Source organism: Cyanistes caeruleus, chromosome 3, assembly GCF_971803275.1.
Source record: "Cyanistes caeruleus chromosome 3, bCyaCae1.hap1.1, whole genome shotgun sequence".
NCBI classification, from domain to species: Eukaryota; Metazoa; Chordata; class Aves; order Passeriformes; family Paridae; genus Cyanistes; species Cyanistes caeruleus.
The window spans coordinates 64,846,474-64,865,481 of NC_141703.1; the positions used below are offsets into that span (position 1 = coordinate 64,846,474).

The 19,008-nt window shown below is 37.8% G+C and overlaps 1 protein-coding gene across 6 annotated transcripts in view; it reads left to right on the forward strand.

Moving 5' to 3' along the window:
• TRPC4 (transient receptor potential cation channel subfamily C member 4) overlaps positions 1-19,008 on the forward strand; it is a 128,636-nt gene that overhangs the window by 50,568 nt on the left and 59,060 nt on the right. For all 6 annotated transcript variants that reach the window (XM_086881455.1, XM_086881454.1, XM_086881453.1 and 3 more), the window contains one exon: positions 15,968-16,486. In XM_086881455.1, coding sequence (XP_086737581.1) covers positions 15,968-16,486 — 519 coding nt within the window. The remainder of the gene's footprint in view (positions 1-15,967; positions 16,487-19,008) is intronic.

Below are 19,008 nucleotides of genomic sequence, written 5' to 3' on the forward strand. Positions count from 1 at the left end.
TTACGTTTGTCTCATTTTGTTATTCCTCAGCTGATAGTGCAGATGAGAATACAGTGCATAGGAAATTCTCAATGCAGTGCACCCAGAACCCTGAAGGATCGGTGCACAGCCCCAAACCAGTTGAAACACCTGTGTCTCCATTATCCAGCCTCTATAGCAGAAGTTGCCATTAGCAGGGCAGAATTCATGCCATTTGATGGTAGCCATCCAAAGGTGTGTCTTGTCTCTGGTCTGGCTCCTTGGGCTCCCCTTGGCGATGGAGAAAATTTGGGATCGCTGGAGAGCTCCTCCTGCTGTCTTTATCAGTTACGTGTTTCAAGACAGCATAACCCATTTTTGGCCTTGCAACTCTACAAATTCATCTTACAATAAATAGATAAATTGTAGACTAAATTTCAGACTGTTCTTCAGACTTTCAGACTTTTTCTTACTTTTTCATATGTGCCACTGCTGCTGTAATGAAAATGCTTGAATACAAACATTGAAGCTTGTATTAGGTGAGCTTCATGCTATAGCAGACAATAGATAGGCTTGCTTTTTGTATGAATTCCACCGTGTTAAATAATCCACAAGTTGCTTTGCTCCAATCTAAAGGATCATTCTCTGTGCTGAAGCTTAAGCATCTTGTTTCAGTGTCCACTGCTGGCTCTAAACTCTAAAGGTGTGAGGTGTGCTGCTCCTACATTTTCTTGGTTTCCCTGGTTGTACTTGCTGGGGGGTCTTACTGCAAAGTGTGAATAATCATAAATAATTTCAACAGAGACATCTCATTTTGTGTCTGTACAAGGCTAGGTTTGCTCATTGCCACTGCAAGCACTGATTGCAAGCCATTAAATGGCTTTTTAATGAACAGGTTGCTTATGCTTGTTCTCTGTTGTATGCACTGGGGATCCTAACAACAATTAACCTTCTATGGCTGTCACATGTGTAATAATACACTGATAATCACACTGGTTCATTTTTAGGAAAATGGCATGCTAAAGAGAATGTAAATGCCAATGCCACAATGAATTTAATATAATGAAAAAGTACATTCTGGCTGAAAAATCATTCCAATGGGCTAAAGATATAAAATCTGAATACTCAGAATTATATACTTTTATATATTTTTATTATATGCTTTTTTCTTCCTTCAAGTTTGGGGTTTTTTTTCCCCTTCAAGTTTCTTTTGAAACTATTTCAAACTATGACTCTACTTTTTGATTACTGGTATTTGTAAATATTTGACATATTGTTTAGACAATGATTCATTTTTGGACTATGTACTTTTAATAACATCATATCTTTGGCTGTTTAGTTTTCCTTCTTCCAATAAATCTGGTCATGTGTGGTAAAATCCTGGCCCCTTGAAGTTAATGGGAGTTTTGACATTGATTCAGTGAGGTCAAGCTTTCACCTTTTTTGCTGTTGTGTTTTTTTTTGGTTGTTTGTTTTTTTGTTTTTTTGGTCCCTGATGAAAAGTTTTATTTCTACAGAAGACAGATAATAATAGAAGAAAACCACCTTGCTAAATACTTCCAAGTGCAAGAAGCAAGAAACAATTTCCCAAATATTTAATTAGTGATAAAAATTATAAACACTAAAATTCTGCAAAAACCTGATGTGATTCACAAATAAATGAATTAGCTCTCACTATTTTTTTATATTCATGAGATAATATCCTATATATGATGCATAGCTAATTTCAGCTTCACTTCATACAATAATGTAGCTATATTTGTAAACAAAATAATTTTTAAGCATAGAATTTCTCATGTAATTCAAATTTTCATTGTCAATTTCAGAAAGCTAGAAGAAGATGTCCTCTTGTATCAAGAGAAAGCTACAATTCTTCAGGATTGCTGAAATGTTGCTTTTAAAAGAACTGGTTATCCTCCAAAATTTAATGCTTTAAACATTTTAAGTGTTTCAAAAGAAAAGGGGTCAAATGTAAAAATATGTTTAATTCTGACCAAAAAACAATTCGCATTGTTAAAGTAATCAATTTTTTCGTTTTTGTAAAAGTTTTATAACCAACATTTCCAAATTAGGAGATGCCATTGAATCTTAATTTACACTTTCTCCTCAAAGAAACAAAAAAAAACAAAAAAGAAAAACCAAACACTAAAAAAACCCCCACCAAAACAAAATGAACAAAAAGGCACTCCAGTAACAAAACACCCTAACAAATCCCCAAAATAGCAAACAAACAAACCCCACCCCCCTGCACCCACAAAGTATAAAACAATGTTCAGAGGTTTTTAGTTAGATCTAAATCCTCTAGTTAATTAATCAGTCTCCTTAATCACTCTACTTAATGCGTGATGTGCTCAGCATTTCAAAGACCACCTCCGTTACAATGGTTTTAACCTAATTACCGATATATGGATTCATCTGGTGCCACCTGGTGACTACAAATGAGGCATCTAGGTTTAACAGTTCTGAGTTCTCTTTGAACTCCTTCTGTTGCTCAGTTTTTGAGTGAGGTTTTTGCACTGTATGTTAATCCAGCTCAGGAAAAGGGGGTTTTTTCACTTGCATTATATTCATTATATTTTCTATATTTTTTTAGCTGTACCAGCTGCTAGAGCACAAGTAAAAGAAAATAGCACAAATTAATGTGAATGAGTTGAGGAAACTTGTCCAAGTACTTTTAAATTACCATTCTTCAAAGCCATATGTCCTGAATTATCTGCCAAATCACTTGTTGCTTACCCTGATGGATAGCTGAATCCAAATTAAGAGGGGGAGGGGAAAAAAGTTCTTTTAAATTTAGTATCTGCAGAAAACATTTTTGTCTTGTTAAATTGCTTGCAGCATCCACAGATGGGCCGGTGGTTAGGCAGCATAAAAAAATTAATACCTTTATCTAAATCATAAAGTGCTCTACTGCTTCAGGAACCCAGGCACTGATCATTAGCTGGGTGGTTGGCCACTAGATATTTGTGTATATTCAGGGAAGACTGAAGCAGAGGTGTAGCTGCCTTGTAAGGATGATGCAAATCACATAAGTGGAGCTAAAATCTCAGTTTCTAGACTTGAATCCATGTAGCATTGTATTAGCTGATAGACTTGCTTTAGGGCTCGGAAACCTGACTGCAGTGTTTACAGAATTGTCTGACTAGAAGAAAAAAAGCACATGACAGTGCTTTTATGCTTTCTGTTCACTATTATATGTCAGTCTTGTGATACTTTAGGGCATTTTTAATGTGGACACTCTAGGGATAGATGTGCAGATGTGTGAAAAAAATACTGAGCTAATGCCAGACTGGTATTTGCGAATGCAAGAGAGGCTTTTACTATTACTAGAGGAATAAGAACTTTGGGACAAGGAAGGATGTGACCACTGTGATATGTGCCTGGCTCACATGCAGAGAAAAGTAGAAATCACTGGCACAGTGCTGGAAGTAGGAAGCTGAAAATAAAGTATATCCACATGCTGCAACACTCAGAGGCCTTTTGCTCTCCCAGGACAAGCAGTAAAGTCACATCATAAGCTACTTTGTGCAAAAGCCCTGACTCTACTTACTCTGCCAAAGTCAAGCCAGGGAGGCAGGCTTCAGCTTGGCAATGTGTCGGCCTCTAAAAATGCAAGTCCATGGCATATACAACTTTTTTTTGTTGTGTTTCATGGGTTTTCATGACAATTTCTCGAAGGCCTGAGAATGGATGAGTTCAATCTGCCGTCTAAATATTTGGGAAAAAATATTAGAAGAGACAAAAACCCAAACCTCTGAGACTTTAAATATGGAGACATTTCTGAAGGACTGAAAGATTCAGCGTTTAGGTTACCGTTTTCTCTTCAGACAGACTGTGAGCAGCCCTTCCTTATCAGGGTGTAGCAGCCTCTTTAGTACTCTTTCTGGTCATGGTAGGCTTTAGGTATGGTATGTTCTAGCCTTCATCTCTAGGGAAAAAACTGAAAGGAAGGAGACAAACGTTTTGTGGAGGGAGTAACCACAGCAAGCTGTGCTTTTGTGCTGTTATAAGGAATGGCTTCTGGAAGGGACGGGTGAGGTGAGAATTCACCTGTGAGAAGATGGCAGCTCTGACATCTGGCAAACCAGATGTGGATTCAGGGATGCTGTGGTATTTATGTGCTGTTCAGTGTGCTAGCAGCCATTGTGAGCTCTTGGACAGGAAGAGTCATCACGTGATTGATAGGAAATCCCAAATTGTGGGACTTCTTTGGAGGTAGGGAGAGATCGGGCATTGTTTTACTGTCAAAGGCCAAGGTTATATTTTATAAATCTTGACGCATGTATCTGATTGATAATTGGAGTGTGGGAAGGTAGAAAACAAGAGGACAACAGGTCAAGTTGTCTTTCATTTGAATCTACTGATGCAATTCTCATCAGAAAAAAACAGTGACTGATCATATGCCAAAATGTGTGTCAACATCTTATTACCTTTTTTTTTTTTTATCAGTGTTGTTATGTAGTTTTGGAGAGAATGAAAGAGAACAGCCAAGATGGGGGAATGGTCCTGTGTGAGGAAGCATCAAGGATGTTGTACAGTATAGTTTCTAGGCCAGTGGAACAGACTTCTCTATGGATGTTCAGGCACTCACCTAAGCTCTCTGGGAAGGGGTACGGACAACAAGGCCAGACAGCTCTGCAGGCAAAGTGCCTTTGCTCTGGCAGCATTCCCAGAAACAGAAAAAGTCTAAAAGTGAAAAGTCAGGAAACAGCATGAAAGTAGCACAGAGCCTGAAGAGTCATTTTCCATTCCTGACACACTGGCAGCATAGATGCTGCTCTTCTGACAGAGCTCCTGTCTCCTAGGAGGTTCCCTACATGTTCCCTACATCACCCACTCTGTTATTTTGATGTCTCTTAGTATCTTTGGACTTGTTGAAATTGCCCTTTGAGGAGCCTCAGGGTCCCAAGATGGAGCCAATGCTCTTCTTTGGAGCTGAACTTGTAACCCAGCTTCAGTCTCAGTATCCCTTAATGTGTTTTTAGGCAGCTTTGTCCCATTGTTTTCTTTCCAAGCCTCGTGGGATATCATTTTTCCAGTCCTGTATTGCTATACAGCCCAGTGGTGTATGTGGGAAAGCTCCTGTGTCAGGGTTGTACTTCCTCCTGGTGACAGTGGGCCCTGATGGAGACGACCAGGGAATGCATACAGGTTTGTAGGCCCAGCATGCCTGCAATGGACTTTACATAAATTTAAAACCAGATATGTTTTGATGCTCTTTCAAATTTTCCCCTAGTAACTGAACTGGGATTTGTATTGATCAAGAGGAGGCAGAAGGAAAGATTTTATGATAGTAAAATGATAGAAAACTGGTAGTTTTCTAATCTAAACCTCTTTTTCCTGTAACTTTGCAAAATACCAGTCACAATCTCATGTGGGATATTCTTTTTCTGTTGAGATTCAAGCATCATTTTTGTTTTGAAAATGTCTCCCACAGAAGTTTATGAACTGTCTTTTTTGAATGTTGTGATTAATGACAGTCTAGCTAGTAATGAGTATGGAGGAGGCGTTGCAGAGTTTCTTTGTCGGGCTTCAAATACACATTCTTGAAGTGGAACGTGAGGGCAAAAAAGTTTCTTTCCACTGCTGGCTGCCTGAGTGGGTAGCTGAGTATTTTCTTCCCAGTGGCATCTGATTAGTTAGAATTTTCTGACATATTGATAGAAGGATGAATGGGAGAGGCTGCGTAGGGGATATTTCACTTTATGGATTAAATTCATTTAGTAGCCTATCCACGTGTTCAGTCTTTGATATAACCATTTGGGCACATGAAAACAGCATGCAGCACAGGTGCACTGTAAAGGTGGAGCTGACTGATGGCATATGAGATGGAGGTAAGAACTTACAGAAGTATTGTTCGTGGGTTTTTAGAAGGTTGCTGGTTGTTTTTAAGTTCAAAAAAAGGCTGCACATAAATGTTATCATGTCTTGGCAATAAACCCAAACTGTCTGTGTTTATATGCATCAGAGCTAAGGTGGGTGGATGAGTAGAAAAACCTGTGACAATTACTAAAGAAATACTCCAGGAGCTGATATGCCTGTGCCATCAGACAGAGCTGCTAGCAATTTCAATATTGAGGTGGCAATGTGTTCTATAATATGCACCCATCACCTTGCAGCAAATGCTAAATCATAATATTCCACAGTTGAAGCAGTAGCAAAAGATGAATGCCAAAATATGGGGAAACATGACAGTTTCTTGACCTGTACAAAATGATAAGCCATTTTTTTATTGGCAACATAAAGAAAAATTCTGACTATCAGGAGCCTTACAGATAGAGTCCAGGAAGGCAGTCTTCTTGAGGATGACTTTTCCCAGCTGTGAATCTAACCTCTGGCTTAGCAGTTTGCAGAAATCCAGAAAATTTTTGTGATGACAAATACAGATTTATTTTAAAGACTTCTGGTGAACCAAGCTTCCACCTAAACTTGAAGCGTTACAGATTCAGAAATACTAAGTACTTTTCTGTAATTATTTGCTGATATTTTCATATTTCTTGTTTTAAGCTCATGCTAGAAGTACTTTCCTACCATGAGGAGATAAGTGCAGATTACCAAAAATATTTGAAAGTCTAGAATAAATCTAACCCTTTAGAAAGAAAAACAAACCTCCAAATCTTTAGAAAGTAAATTAAAAAGTAAGGTCTGCATAGAAGTCAGATTTCTCTTCAAGAAGTCACATTTTCTATGCTGATTTCCCTTCTTTTCATGTTTTTTGAGCCCCTCTTTACAGCACTCAGCCAAACTTACAATCAGAATAAGAACAGCATGCAAATTTAAAAAAAAATATGTCAAATTTCTGCCTTCTACAGTCAGTGGTCCTGTACTGTCATCTTCATAAGCCTCCATGCCTGGCATCTTTTTTGCCAAACCTACCTGCCTTCACTTCCTGACAACTCATCAACAGCAAAGATAGCTTCATCTAAAGATTTTAACAGTCTTTCAATGCCTGAAAACATGTTAAGAATCAGCTTTGAGGCAAATAGTATAAATTTGTTAAGAATGAGAGGTTCAACAAACAGAACTTTTTTTGACTGAGGTACTCTTGTCTTCTAAGGTCTAGAAATCCCCATTGCCAATTGTTTGTACATTTGGTGATCCAATTTAACTTAAGAAGTTAACAAATCTATAAGCATTAAAGGAGCAATATAAACAAGCCAGTATCTTTTCTGCCTAGAGCAGCCTCTCAGGGAAGAGTTAATGTTTTGGCCCTTGATATAGCAGATTGAGATCTGTGGGTCTTCTGCCCATGGTCTCTCAATGTGTAGGGCAGGTTATAATAATGCATGTCTCTCCCATTTCTCCTTTGATCTCTTTGCAGTGGGAATTTAAAGGGAATATTTTTATTTCTAGCAATCTTCTCTTGTTTATTTGCATTTTGGAAACCCAAAACCTCATAACCAGGAGGATTGTTCAACTGATTCTTGTATTGTAAGGCAGATTTTAAAATGTCTATTGTTAAGGAATTGAATCCAGCTGAGACTATCACCAATCTATAATAAAATTCAGTTTTCAATCCTTTGCCTCTCAAATACATCTTTCATTCCCAGCACATCCTAGCATAGTTGTGTGAGCCTTGGTCTCCTCTGTATACTTCAGGAAAAATGTTCTGTTTTGCATCTGTGAAATAGGGGAAATTTACAGTGTGGTTCAAAACACAGAGCTCCTGCTAAATAATAAACCACTGAATAACATACTGGGAACAATGTACTTATGAAACAGATTTCTTTGTCTCTGCCATAATAATTTGTATTTCTTTCTTTTAATATTTTTAAAATAGAGAAAACATTTTTCTGTAAATGTTTAGTGAATTTGCCTTTTTCCCACTTTGTTCTTTGTGAGTATAACCCTTTTAATTTTCTGAAACATTCAGTTTCCTTCCCAGCCATGAAGACATCACAAATTACTTTACAATGTTAAATAATTGCAATCAGCTGCAAAGAAATGTAGCTAATTCCCACCCTCTGAGACGCATCTCCTAAGCAGTTTGTTGATACCAAGGGAGGCCACCAATCTGTTACTGTCTTTTCTGCAAAAGCTCCTTTTCAGAAACAATCCTTGTAATTCCATAGCCAGTGGGACTGCTTTTCTTGTTTCTAGATCTAAGAAGCTCAGGGATAAACAAACCACCCTGCTTAGATTCTGAGAACTCCTTCGTTCTGACATTTCTCTGAAAAACTCGTTGTCAAAGCCAGACAATTTCTTTCCACCTCTCCGGCTGACTGCTGGAGCCATTCTGGGACAAGAAAAATGAACAGGGAAAAGCAAGAGCTTTTCCACAGTTTACTCATCAGACCAGAGATACAGTTTCTCAGGAAATGGAATGACAGACCTAAGCTTCATTAAAATGGTTTTGTCTTTATGAACCATTCAATGTTTGGGAAAATTATCTATGCATGTGTTTAAAAAATTCAGATGGAAAGGACCCCCTTTGAACATTCAGATCATTTCAATATTGACTTTATGCATCATGCAAACTCTGAGAAAGGTATATATGAGCTTTATCATGATGGAAATAAGTAATTCAAGCTCTCTTTTAATCCTTTCTATAATAAGATCTTTCTTCTTTCTCAAGTCTCATGTTTTTTCCGAATCATTTTACTTATCTTGTTTCACTGTCCCTTGAGTAAAAACAGCTTTTGCTTGTCACTCCTCATTTTGAGCAGTCAAGCAATGCCCAGAACTCCTACTAGAAACACATCTTTACCTGCTTAAAAATTGTATAAGAGAGCAAGTGTAAGTTCCGTAGCTGAAAACAAATTCTAAATATCCTGTCAGTCTTCTATTGAGTGTCTACTTTTAACCAATTTCCCACCCTTGCTCAAGCTACTAACATTGGCTGATGAACTAGAACATCCATTCACTCATAATGCTCACAGGAAAACATTAATTGGAAATGAGAACTTTTGTATACAGGCAGTATTTTGGATCAGAGTTCTTTCAGAGATAGAGGGAGGAGAAACTAAAAAAAATAATTAAAAAGAGAGAGAAATAAAGCACTGAAGCCCTTTGACATCGATCCTACCCAACAAATTAATGTCCTAAACCTATCAAATCCAGTACCATTTTGTCTGCTTCTGTCTGAAAACTGTTACCAATTAATTTTACAACATTTCCTTTCCATTTCATATTCTCTTTTTTTCAAAGAAAATAAATCTATAGTTTTTTTACAGCAGGGACTATCCTGAAGAAAATAGTCAAACATTCTGCTTGTAAGCACCTAGAAGAAAATATAGACATGAATAGCAGTCTAACAAGATTTGCCAGGAACAAAGCTTGTCATAACAATATAATTATCATTCATCACCAAATAGCGAGCTCTCTGTGTTGGGGGGAAAAGTACATATCATATAGCTTGAGATTTGTAAGATTTCATAAACTGTCACTCAAATCAGAGTCTAAGAAAACCACACTCACAGGATTTGCCAACAGTACTTGGTGAAACAGGACATATGAATTCAACAGAGGGATGAAATGAGCAGTCCTGCAGGGGTCTGTCCCCATCAGTGCAATTATTCATGACATTTTAGATGAAATAGAGGGCGTGTTAATTCTGTAGACAACTGAGAATGTGGGGGGATCTCAAGGCAGGGCACAATTAGAATTCAGGTTTTGCCAAGCAAGAAATTATTTCTTTGAAAAATTAAGAGTTCAGTAAGAAAAAAATATAAGGTTCTAAGTGGAGCAGAAATAATCAACCAAGTATGTATTGGAATTGAAAACAATTAAGATAATAATTTTGCAGGGAATATTAAAATAAGACTAACATAAAAAGACTGGACAATAACATATTACTCTCCAAAAGTCAGTATCACATCTGATGATATCAGAATGAGCACAGATATACAATGGTAGAATCACAGAATGGCCTGGGCAGGAAGGGACCTTAAAGGCTATCTTGTTCCAGCCCCTGTAAGGAAAGTCTGAATGAAAAATTAAGAAACAGAAACTAAACAAAGAAATAAAGTATTCTCTGTATTCATATTTCACAGAACAAGAATTTATGGGCTTAAACTGCACAAAGGTAAAGCATATGAAGTATCAGAAACATTGTGAGGAAATGGTGTGACATACCCACCCACCACTGCAGAGCTTCAGGAACAGATTGGTCAAATTCTTTTCCTTAATGTGTTACATTAATGCTTTTTGTGCAATGTGGCTGTCATGGAGACTGGAAGTGATCAGTCCATGATGTGACTTTTGTGACACACAAATTGGTTCAGCTGTAGTAAGATGAGCATGAACAAGCATTAGAAAGCTCACGTCTTGGAGTAGGTTAAGTGTAGCTGATTAAAAAAAAACAAAACAAAAAAACACATCCAGGGTTTTGAAAACTCAGCTTGTGTTTGGAAAAAAAATGGATGAAAATAACTCAATCTTTTACATTTAAGTTTTCAAATTTCATAGACTTGTAAAAAGGCAAGCACTGAAGCCTCCTTAAATGTGACAGGGATTCTGTATTACTACAAACATCCCTGTTCCAGTCATGTCCCAGCAAAGCTGTGAGTAACTTTTCAGCAAAATAAGTGGATATGATATTACATGAAACACTATTCCAAGTGGGGAGAAGATACCCTTTGCTAACAGTGATTCATATTGCCACCAAATGAGGGCATTTAGGCCTGAGCCTTGGAAATGTATTATGACATGTGATGTATATCGAGAAGCGTTTCCACAGAGGCAAGAGTGTTGCCTTTCCCCCCTTACCAGCAAGAGACAGACTGAAAGCGAGCTCAGCATTATCTGATCATACCCTCTTTTCACACATCCTGGAGACCTGGCCAAAGTGATGAATGCAGGTGCATCTGAGCAATACCTGTCTTGTATCCCAGCAGTGCAGGTTAGGAGACACAAGCCATGGCTAACTGTGGGTAAGTACCAGCGTGAGATAGCCAAGTAATCAAGTTTTGAGCTAGTCAGTACGTGGCTTGTGTCTGAAGAATAAATTATGTTGAGCTCTGTGCTAAGGGGAGTGTTTACCTTACCCAATTTCAGCTGTAGAAAATTATAGAAAATTATATATAGATATATATCTTGGGTTGCTTATCAGAACTCCTCTCTGCTAGATGTCTTTCTTGCATGACATGAAATATAATATTTTTACAAGAAAATATGAGGGACATTTTGTAAAATTAATAGTTAGAATTGTCATGATCATATAGTATAATCACAATAATTTAATCTGGAAAAAAATGTGGGATTGGGCCTTCTTACTTTTAGATTAGAGGGAAATATTGGAATAAAGGAGCTTTTCAAGATAAAAAAAGTTTAAAATATTGAATACTTCATTACAAAACATACACACAAAAATCTGATTTTTAATTATTATTTTTTGCTATATCTACCTGGCTTTAATTCATAACTGGAATTACATTAGACTCCAGAGAAAAGAAATCTGGAAGATGAGCATTAAGCACCTTGCCAGCACTGAGATAAAATGTGGGTATGAAAATGTTAATGAAATGTTATGAAAATGAAAATTTGTAATTAAATCTTATGAGAGTATGTATTCTTAAGGAGTCACGGTATTACTAAAACATTTACATTTAATCCTAAAACTGTCATTAGTCAGCTTACAGTGCCTAAGACCCCTGTTTTCTATATCTGTTATCTGTCTGTTTCCTACAAAAAAAAGAAAAGAAATAGACACAGAGGTAGAATATTATCCAACAACAGTTAATAGTTCAGTAGCAGATTAGGAGTGTGGTACTTACCTTTAGGAAATGTAATGAGCTCAAGGACAACAAACAAGTAGAGTCCTTTGCAGGGAGGCCAGGGAAGTTGCCTCTGGAAAGCAGACAATGACAGTGTAGCAGATGGCTGTTGCATGGCTACTGTCACACACACTGCTCCGAAATGATGCTGTCCCTGAGCTAGGCTCGACCACTTCCACCCACTTGCCTGCCTTACATCCCTGATGGCCACACAGCATGCCAGCTGTGCAACATACAGTGGACACCCTGGGATGGGGACAAGCACTTCCAGACAATCAAGAGCTGCCAGTGCAGTCCTGCTGTTTGGGTGGTCCTGTGAGGATAGTTTCAACATGCGTCTCAGGATCCCTCCAGTGCTGTGATAACTGATTTCAAGTTATCTTGATGTGATATTTCTAAGTTTCTCAACTTATCTAGATGTTTATTATATACTTAGGCCATGGTAAAGGGGTTGTGGTAGGAGGAATTTTTGAGCCCTTCCCAGGGGAGCTACTTCCATTGTCTTAATCACGATGTATTTCAGGTGATACAATAATGATACAATAATAGCAAACCAAGGAAGAGAAGAACTCAGCAAGCCAGAATGTAAGCATGGAACTGTGTATGCATAGGGATAACACGTTCTGTGGGCTGTACAGAATTGTAGAGTTAAGCATTTCAAGGTGTTTGACTGGTGACAGCTATAGAGAAATAGTGATAAAGCAGCTCAGACTTTGATGATACACTCATAATAATATAAATTTCCTTATATAACCTGGTACTCTGACATATGTATTAATCTTATCTGTATTATATTCTCTTTTCACTTTTGCTTTAGGTTTTTCCTCCAATCATGCTGTCATGATGGGCATGACTTAGAAATTTATTCCCCTAACTGCCCAAAACGAAGTGAGATTTGCTTTGATTTACAAACAAAAGACAAAATAATTGCAAATAAATAAACAAGAGCAAGAGCCAGGGAACCTGGCCAAGATTTGCCCAAGGAAATAGGTTTCCATAAGTTCTGAGATCTTGCACTTTAACAGCAGGTAAATGGACCCTGTAGTTTTCAGTCTCTCTGTTGAGATGTTGCAGTAGTGAGAGCTATTGAGTAATGTAGATGGAGAAAAGAACACATGTGGGGTTTACATTCTTCCTTTTCCAAACTGACTGTTATATTTTTCTGTTTCTTGGATGTCTAAGAGATCATCAATAATTGGTCTCTCCTTTGATGTTATGGGGACAGGAAAATGTCTCAAACCTAACCGGCATTAATTTAACCTGGATTTCTCATCCTATCATAGCAAAAGAGCTTACAGGCCATACAGGGAATATAAGCACATTGAAGAGGAACATTCCACTTGGTATCTAAAATAATTGTTAGATACGCAAACATTATTTTTAGCAGTTTGAAAGTAAAATTCATTGTAAGTCTGATAACTTAAGAGCAAGTACTCCGGGTCAACTGTTAGATGTTGAAATTTTCTCAATGCCAGGAGAGTGCTCTGTACTTCAAAGATAAGTACTTCATTTTGCTTCAGATGAGGGAATAGTGTGACCTTATTACTTTGATATTCTCTCTTTCGTTTAAATTAGTACAAAATCTTAAAATAGAAGTTAAAGGATCAGGGGTTAAAGTCATGATGTAATTAAAGCTGAAGTCTTAGGGTTTGCCCTTAAGTTTAAATGTTACTGTAAGTTAAGGCTGAAAAGATATAATAAATACTACTATATTTGGGTAAACTCTGATGCAATAAATTCCAAAATGTGTGCATTAGCCTTGAATCTGAGTTATCTTAAGATGAAAGGTTTTGATGACCTATGAGAAAAAGCATGCAGCTTGTAAGGAAATGGACCTCATGTACAAGTCAGTCACTGTATTGCCATGTTGTTTAAAGCTGTGTCTTAGTTTTTCAGAGCTTGCAGCTGATGATATGTTTAAGATAGCCTTCAGTTCTGGCAGGGCTTGAAGCAAATGTTACTTTAGTACTATCTGAAAGTACAATAGCGACATGTGAAGTGACAGAGTTATACTCTGAGCAGTCAGTGAGTTTGAAGTTACAGCTTTCTGACCTTGAGTGTTCTGCCCTTGCAGCTCTCTCCGTTCCTCTCTGGTACCCTGAACCTGAGGCCAACAAGGAGTCTCACTGCTTGTAGCAGACACTGTCAGAACACAACACATGCCTCTCTCTAAGTTTTTTTCAGTTCTATGATAGCCCAAAATCTCATTTCTACTAGTGCAAAGTTTGAATCTCTAGCACCGCTTTCATGCCATTCTAGTCTCAAAAGCACTGGCCACTGTTGCAACTTAGAGAGCATGAAAAGTGTGTGTGTATGCATAGTGTTCTTTTTTTTTTTTTTCTATAAGTAAACAAGAAGACAAATCTAAGATTGCAATAACCTATGAGAATTGGGGTTGAAAAAAGGTCTCACTTCCCCCACTGACACCAAAGACTGGAGAGAAAACATACGTGGATTTCAAGCCCAGTTCACACTGGACAGGAATAATGAGATGATCTGGGCACATGGGCATCCCCAGGTGGGCTCTGTGCAAGGTCCAGCCAGGAGGTGACAGATGTCCCAGAGGTACCCTGGAAGAGACCTGACAGAGCAGCATGGGCAGAGCCACAGGGTCTTCTGGGAAGTCATGTCCAGAGTTGTGGTTTTTGGCCTGAGACCAGGCACAGCCCTCAGAGCTTCTGTTTGTTCTTGTACCCAAGTGTTCCCTCAATCCATGTGTACCTTCAGTATATTCTCAGCTGGGTTCCATAACTCATGGGTAATATTTAACCCATGTTTCTCTGCACACACTTGCAGCATTTTGTTTTTATCTCAGAATAAAGAAAGCAGAAGTGAAGTTGCACCGAAGCTGCTTGGCTCAGAACCATGGGTTGTGAACATTCACTTGTGAGGATAGCTGCACTCTCTGCACGGGATCATGGGGGTGGGTGTGCCAGCTCAGTCAGCCCACAGTCCTGTGCTGAAACAAACTCAGTGCCAGCCTGACCCAGCGCCAAGCCAAGCACACATGTCTGAGTGCCTGAGAGGGGAGAAAAGGGATTTCTGCCTGTTCACTCCACATACCTTCTTAGAGTCTGGCACAGCTACTTAAGGTCAGCAATACACTATGGCCAGGCAGGTTTTGCTTCCCTAGGAATGTGTGATTACATTCCTGAATGCCAGATCTCCAGTCTTGACTTTCCATCCACATTTTACCACTCCTACTCCACTTGTATTTTTTCCACCTGGCAGTGAGGCCATGGTGCTGTCATGAGACTCCATCAAAATTTTTTTCCTCCCTGCAATAGCCATCTATTTCTCTAGCCTTCAGATAACTTTGAGTCAAATGTTTTATTTTTTTCTTCCTCCTGAAAGAGCATCACTCAGAGCACCTCTCTGTGACGCTCTGTGGATTGAGTTTTGTACTTGGCTATTGAGCTGTGGACCGAAGGCAGTCTGTAATGATACCAATATCATTTTTTTGATTGACATTAGCTAATTACATTTCCATTCTTAATCATACTAATTGAAAAAATTGTCTTGACCTGGGAAAGACTTTAGAGCCTGGTAGTGTAAAATAAAGAAACAAGCTTAAAATGAAAAGCCTTACAGTCTTCTCATAAAGAAGACTGACAAAACAGAAATGCATGTCAGAAAAGGCTTTAAAAATGGTCTCTGGGGTCTTTTTTCTTGTATCTCCCCTGTTTTCCTTTAAACAGAGTATGTTTTTTTGTGCAGGTGAATGTAGAACTGAGCCTTAAGACATTAAGCTCTTTGCAGCAAGTATCTTTGTTTCTCTACACAGCCTTATTTTCAACATTCTCTTTAAGAAAACACATATTTTCTTCTCATTTACTTGACCATTTTATTTTCTAAATCTAACTTGCCTGTGTTGTGGTCATTGCTTCCTTCAGGGATTCACTGTTATGCCCACCATGATTCTTTCTTCCCTATGAAACTGAGATAAACCAGTGAGAGACAATAAAAAATTTCCATCTTGCTCATTTCAAGGGACAGGGGAGGAATATTTGTGTCTAACTTGTCCTTGTTTATCTAATAATTTGCTCTAATAAATCATGTCCATAGGTTGTTTACATATAAACAGGTTCTATGAAAAATCCCACCCTGTTTATAGCAATTTCTTGACTGGAAAGACACTGTCTTAGCTAATTGAATTGTTAAAGAGTTTCCTTCAACTCTGGACAGAAATGAAAATCCATCAGTAAGTGTATTACCTGGTAAACCATTTTCAGCTTAATTTTCTATAACTCTTGTTCAATGAGGAAGCCTGTAAGGGTTTTTGCCTTCTTTCACAGGTGCCACCAGTGCTTCTGGACAAGCAGTTTTCAGAATTTACGCCGGATATCACACCTATTATTCTGGCTGCCCACACCAACAATTACGAAATCATAAAGCTCCTTGTGCAGAAAGGGGTTTCTGTGCCCAGGCCACACGAGGTGCGCTGTAACTGTGTCGAATGTGTCTCAAGCTCAGATGTGGACAGCCTTCGCCACTCTCGATCCAGACTCAATATCTACAAGGCTCTGGCGAGCCCATCATTGATTGCTTTGTCCAGTGAGGATCCTTTCCTCACTGCTTTTCAACTGAGCTGGGAGCTGCAGGAGCTGAGTAAAGTCGAAAATGAGTTTAAGTCAGAGTACGAGGAACTGTCACGGCAATGCAAGCAATTTGCAAAAGATCTCCTGGATCAGACACGGAGTTCCAGGGAATTGGAAATTATTCTTAATTACAGAGATGATAATAGCTTGATAGAAGAACAAAGTGGTAATGATCTTGCAAGATTGAAACTGGCAATTAAGTACCGTCAAAAAGAGGTGAGTGTGCTGGAGAATATTTAAGCGTACTCAGTAGTAGTAATGTGATAGATAAGAGCCTAAAATACATCCTTTTAACTGAGACAAATTTCTGCTTATCTTTCTTTGTTCTACTAGGCTTCTGCTCTTTTTATAGTTTTAATTAGATGAATTTGAATAGTTGTTACAGTTTGATAGTATCAGAATTTAAAATGTTCTCTTCTAGCACAGATTCTGTGAAACTTTTTTCTCTTACACCTGAATAGACTTAGTCTTCAGTACTTGTGCTCTGAAGTGCTCTTCAGTAATAGGGTGAGAAATATATAAAGCATACTTTAAATTAACTTGGACCTGACAAAAAAAGAAAATCCTGACAGAAAAAGGCAGCTATGTGTTTAAACACATACTAGAAGCACCTCTATTGAGAGGTTTCTTCAAAAAGTAGCTATCATAGGTACTGAAACAGAAGTTTATGTGTCTGTGCATGACTCCTAAAAATGTTGACATTCAGATTCTCTTTCATAAAGAATTCAAAATGGAAATACCCGGATATTGGTGTCCATGGCAGTTAAAAATTCATACATTTGCTTCACCAGTGTGTACATTCAGTTGGAATCAGAGGATGTCAGCATATCTTTTTTAAAAGTACTCAAGGTTCTTTTCTACATGCAAAAGTAAAAGAAGCAAGACACAAAAATGAGTTAGAAAGACAGTTCCCCTGATATTTCCAAACCTTCACCTAATCCCTGCATGTCATCATGTCAGAATATGTTGCATTATCTAATTAGGAAACAGTACATACCAAGTTAGCTGAACTATGGAAGCCTATAGGCAAGACAAATGTAAATGTATAGTATTTGTTCATATTCATTACAGCAAATGCTTAAGAAACGTCTGTGTTAAATTGAGCTAGTCTGTCACTGCTAAATCTCTGTTCTGCAAAATATAATAGTAAATGTGTTAAGTTATTAACTATGTTAGAAAGGTTTGAAGAAATAATAACCAAACATTTAATGATTATTTTGTTCATTTGAAATACAATTTAGTAATCCTAAGAAGCTACCATGGAGGTAGGGAACTACTGGAGTAAATGGAAAGTAAACCTCAATTGGTCTCTCACTTCATAAGTCTTCTAATAAACTTTTTTTTCCTTCAGGAAATCTATTGCATAATTTTGTATTTTATAGTATAATGTTTCAGGCAACATATTCACTGCCTTCTTAAATTATTTTCAGATCATACTTTGCTGGATTTAACAACCGCTATCTCTTTCTTGAAATGCCAGTCTTGTCTTACAGTCAGTTAAGAAACTGAAGCTTGGACTTCTGTTTTCACAAGGATTCATGCATTAAAATAAAATTCTGACCTCTCATTGTTTGCTTGTTTTAAACCTTAACACAAAGCTCAAATTTTCTAATTTGAGATGGAGACAGTGATAGGCATATGTCGGGTGAAATGTTTTTTATAGGTGCTGGCTTAATTGCTCTGCCTAATTAAGTTGAAGTAATTACAGCTGATTACATAATTGACTCTTCATAATAGAAAACATCAGGCCATACTGATCTAGTGACACAATTCCAAATCTGTGGATCTTTCATATTTTACACACATTTTTAATTTCTATAAATATTTCCCACTATCTCTACCATTTGATTTTTGCTGAAGTAAAATCAAGGTTTACTACATGTGTTCTAAAATGTATTCCATACTGGTTGCTGAAGCAGCCCCTGTAACTGTTCAGCTGTTTTATTTCTGATTATTACTACAGTATTCTGGTATGTGCAGCTCAAGAAACTTAGCTCAGGCATAACAATTGCTTGGATTCTGGCTGTCCTGGTCCATATAGATCATGATAAAAATGCATCATCAGGGTCTTTCTTGTGCTAAGGATGTTACAGGAGACACAGCCTCTGGCTGAATCCAGCAGCCTCCAGGCTCAGGGGATTCTTTTAGCTTGGGCAGTGGAATCCAGCCAGGAGCTCTGGATATTAGTGGTTTAGGCAATATATTCACTGCTTTTATAAATTATTTTCGGGTGGTACTGCTCCAGACTTAACAACTGCTATTTCTGTTTATTTAAATGCCCCCTGCAACAAACAGATAAGAATGCATTGTCTTCCCCTCTTATCTTACAACCCATCCTTAATGTCTCAACCTTTATTCAGGCTATTACCAAAGGACATTCTAACACCATATTGAGGCTGAAGTCAGAGCTCCACAAGCAAGCAATTCTGGTTGTCCAGAATGTCCAGTCTCAGTCCAAAAATTGCAGCTGAAAGTGACAAAAATAATGACACGTGTCCTTTCACATTGTTTTTTATGATTAAGTGCTCAGAAGTGTTACTTATATCACTTCAGTTTGAAAATAATGCCCAAAATTATTAGCAGTAATTCCTTCTGGCATTTTAAGTAAGCAAACATGAAACATATTAGAATTTAGTCTCATAAAGGGGTGAAGTAGCCTTTGGATAACATAATTTGGTTTAATCTCAGGACAGGATGGTGTAGAACAGCAGATTGAGGGTACTTGCAGGAGCAAACAA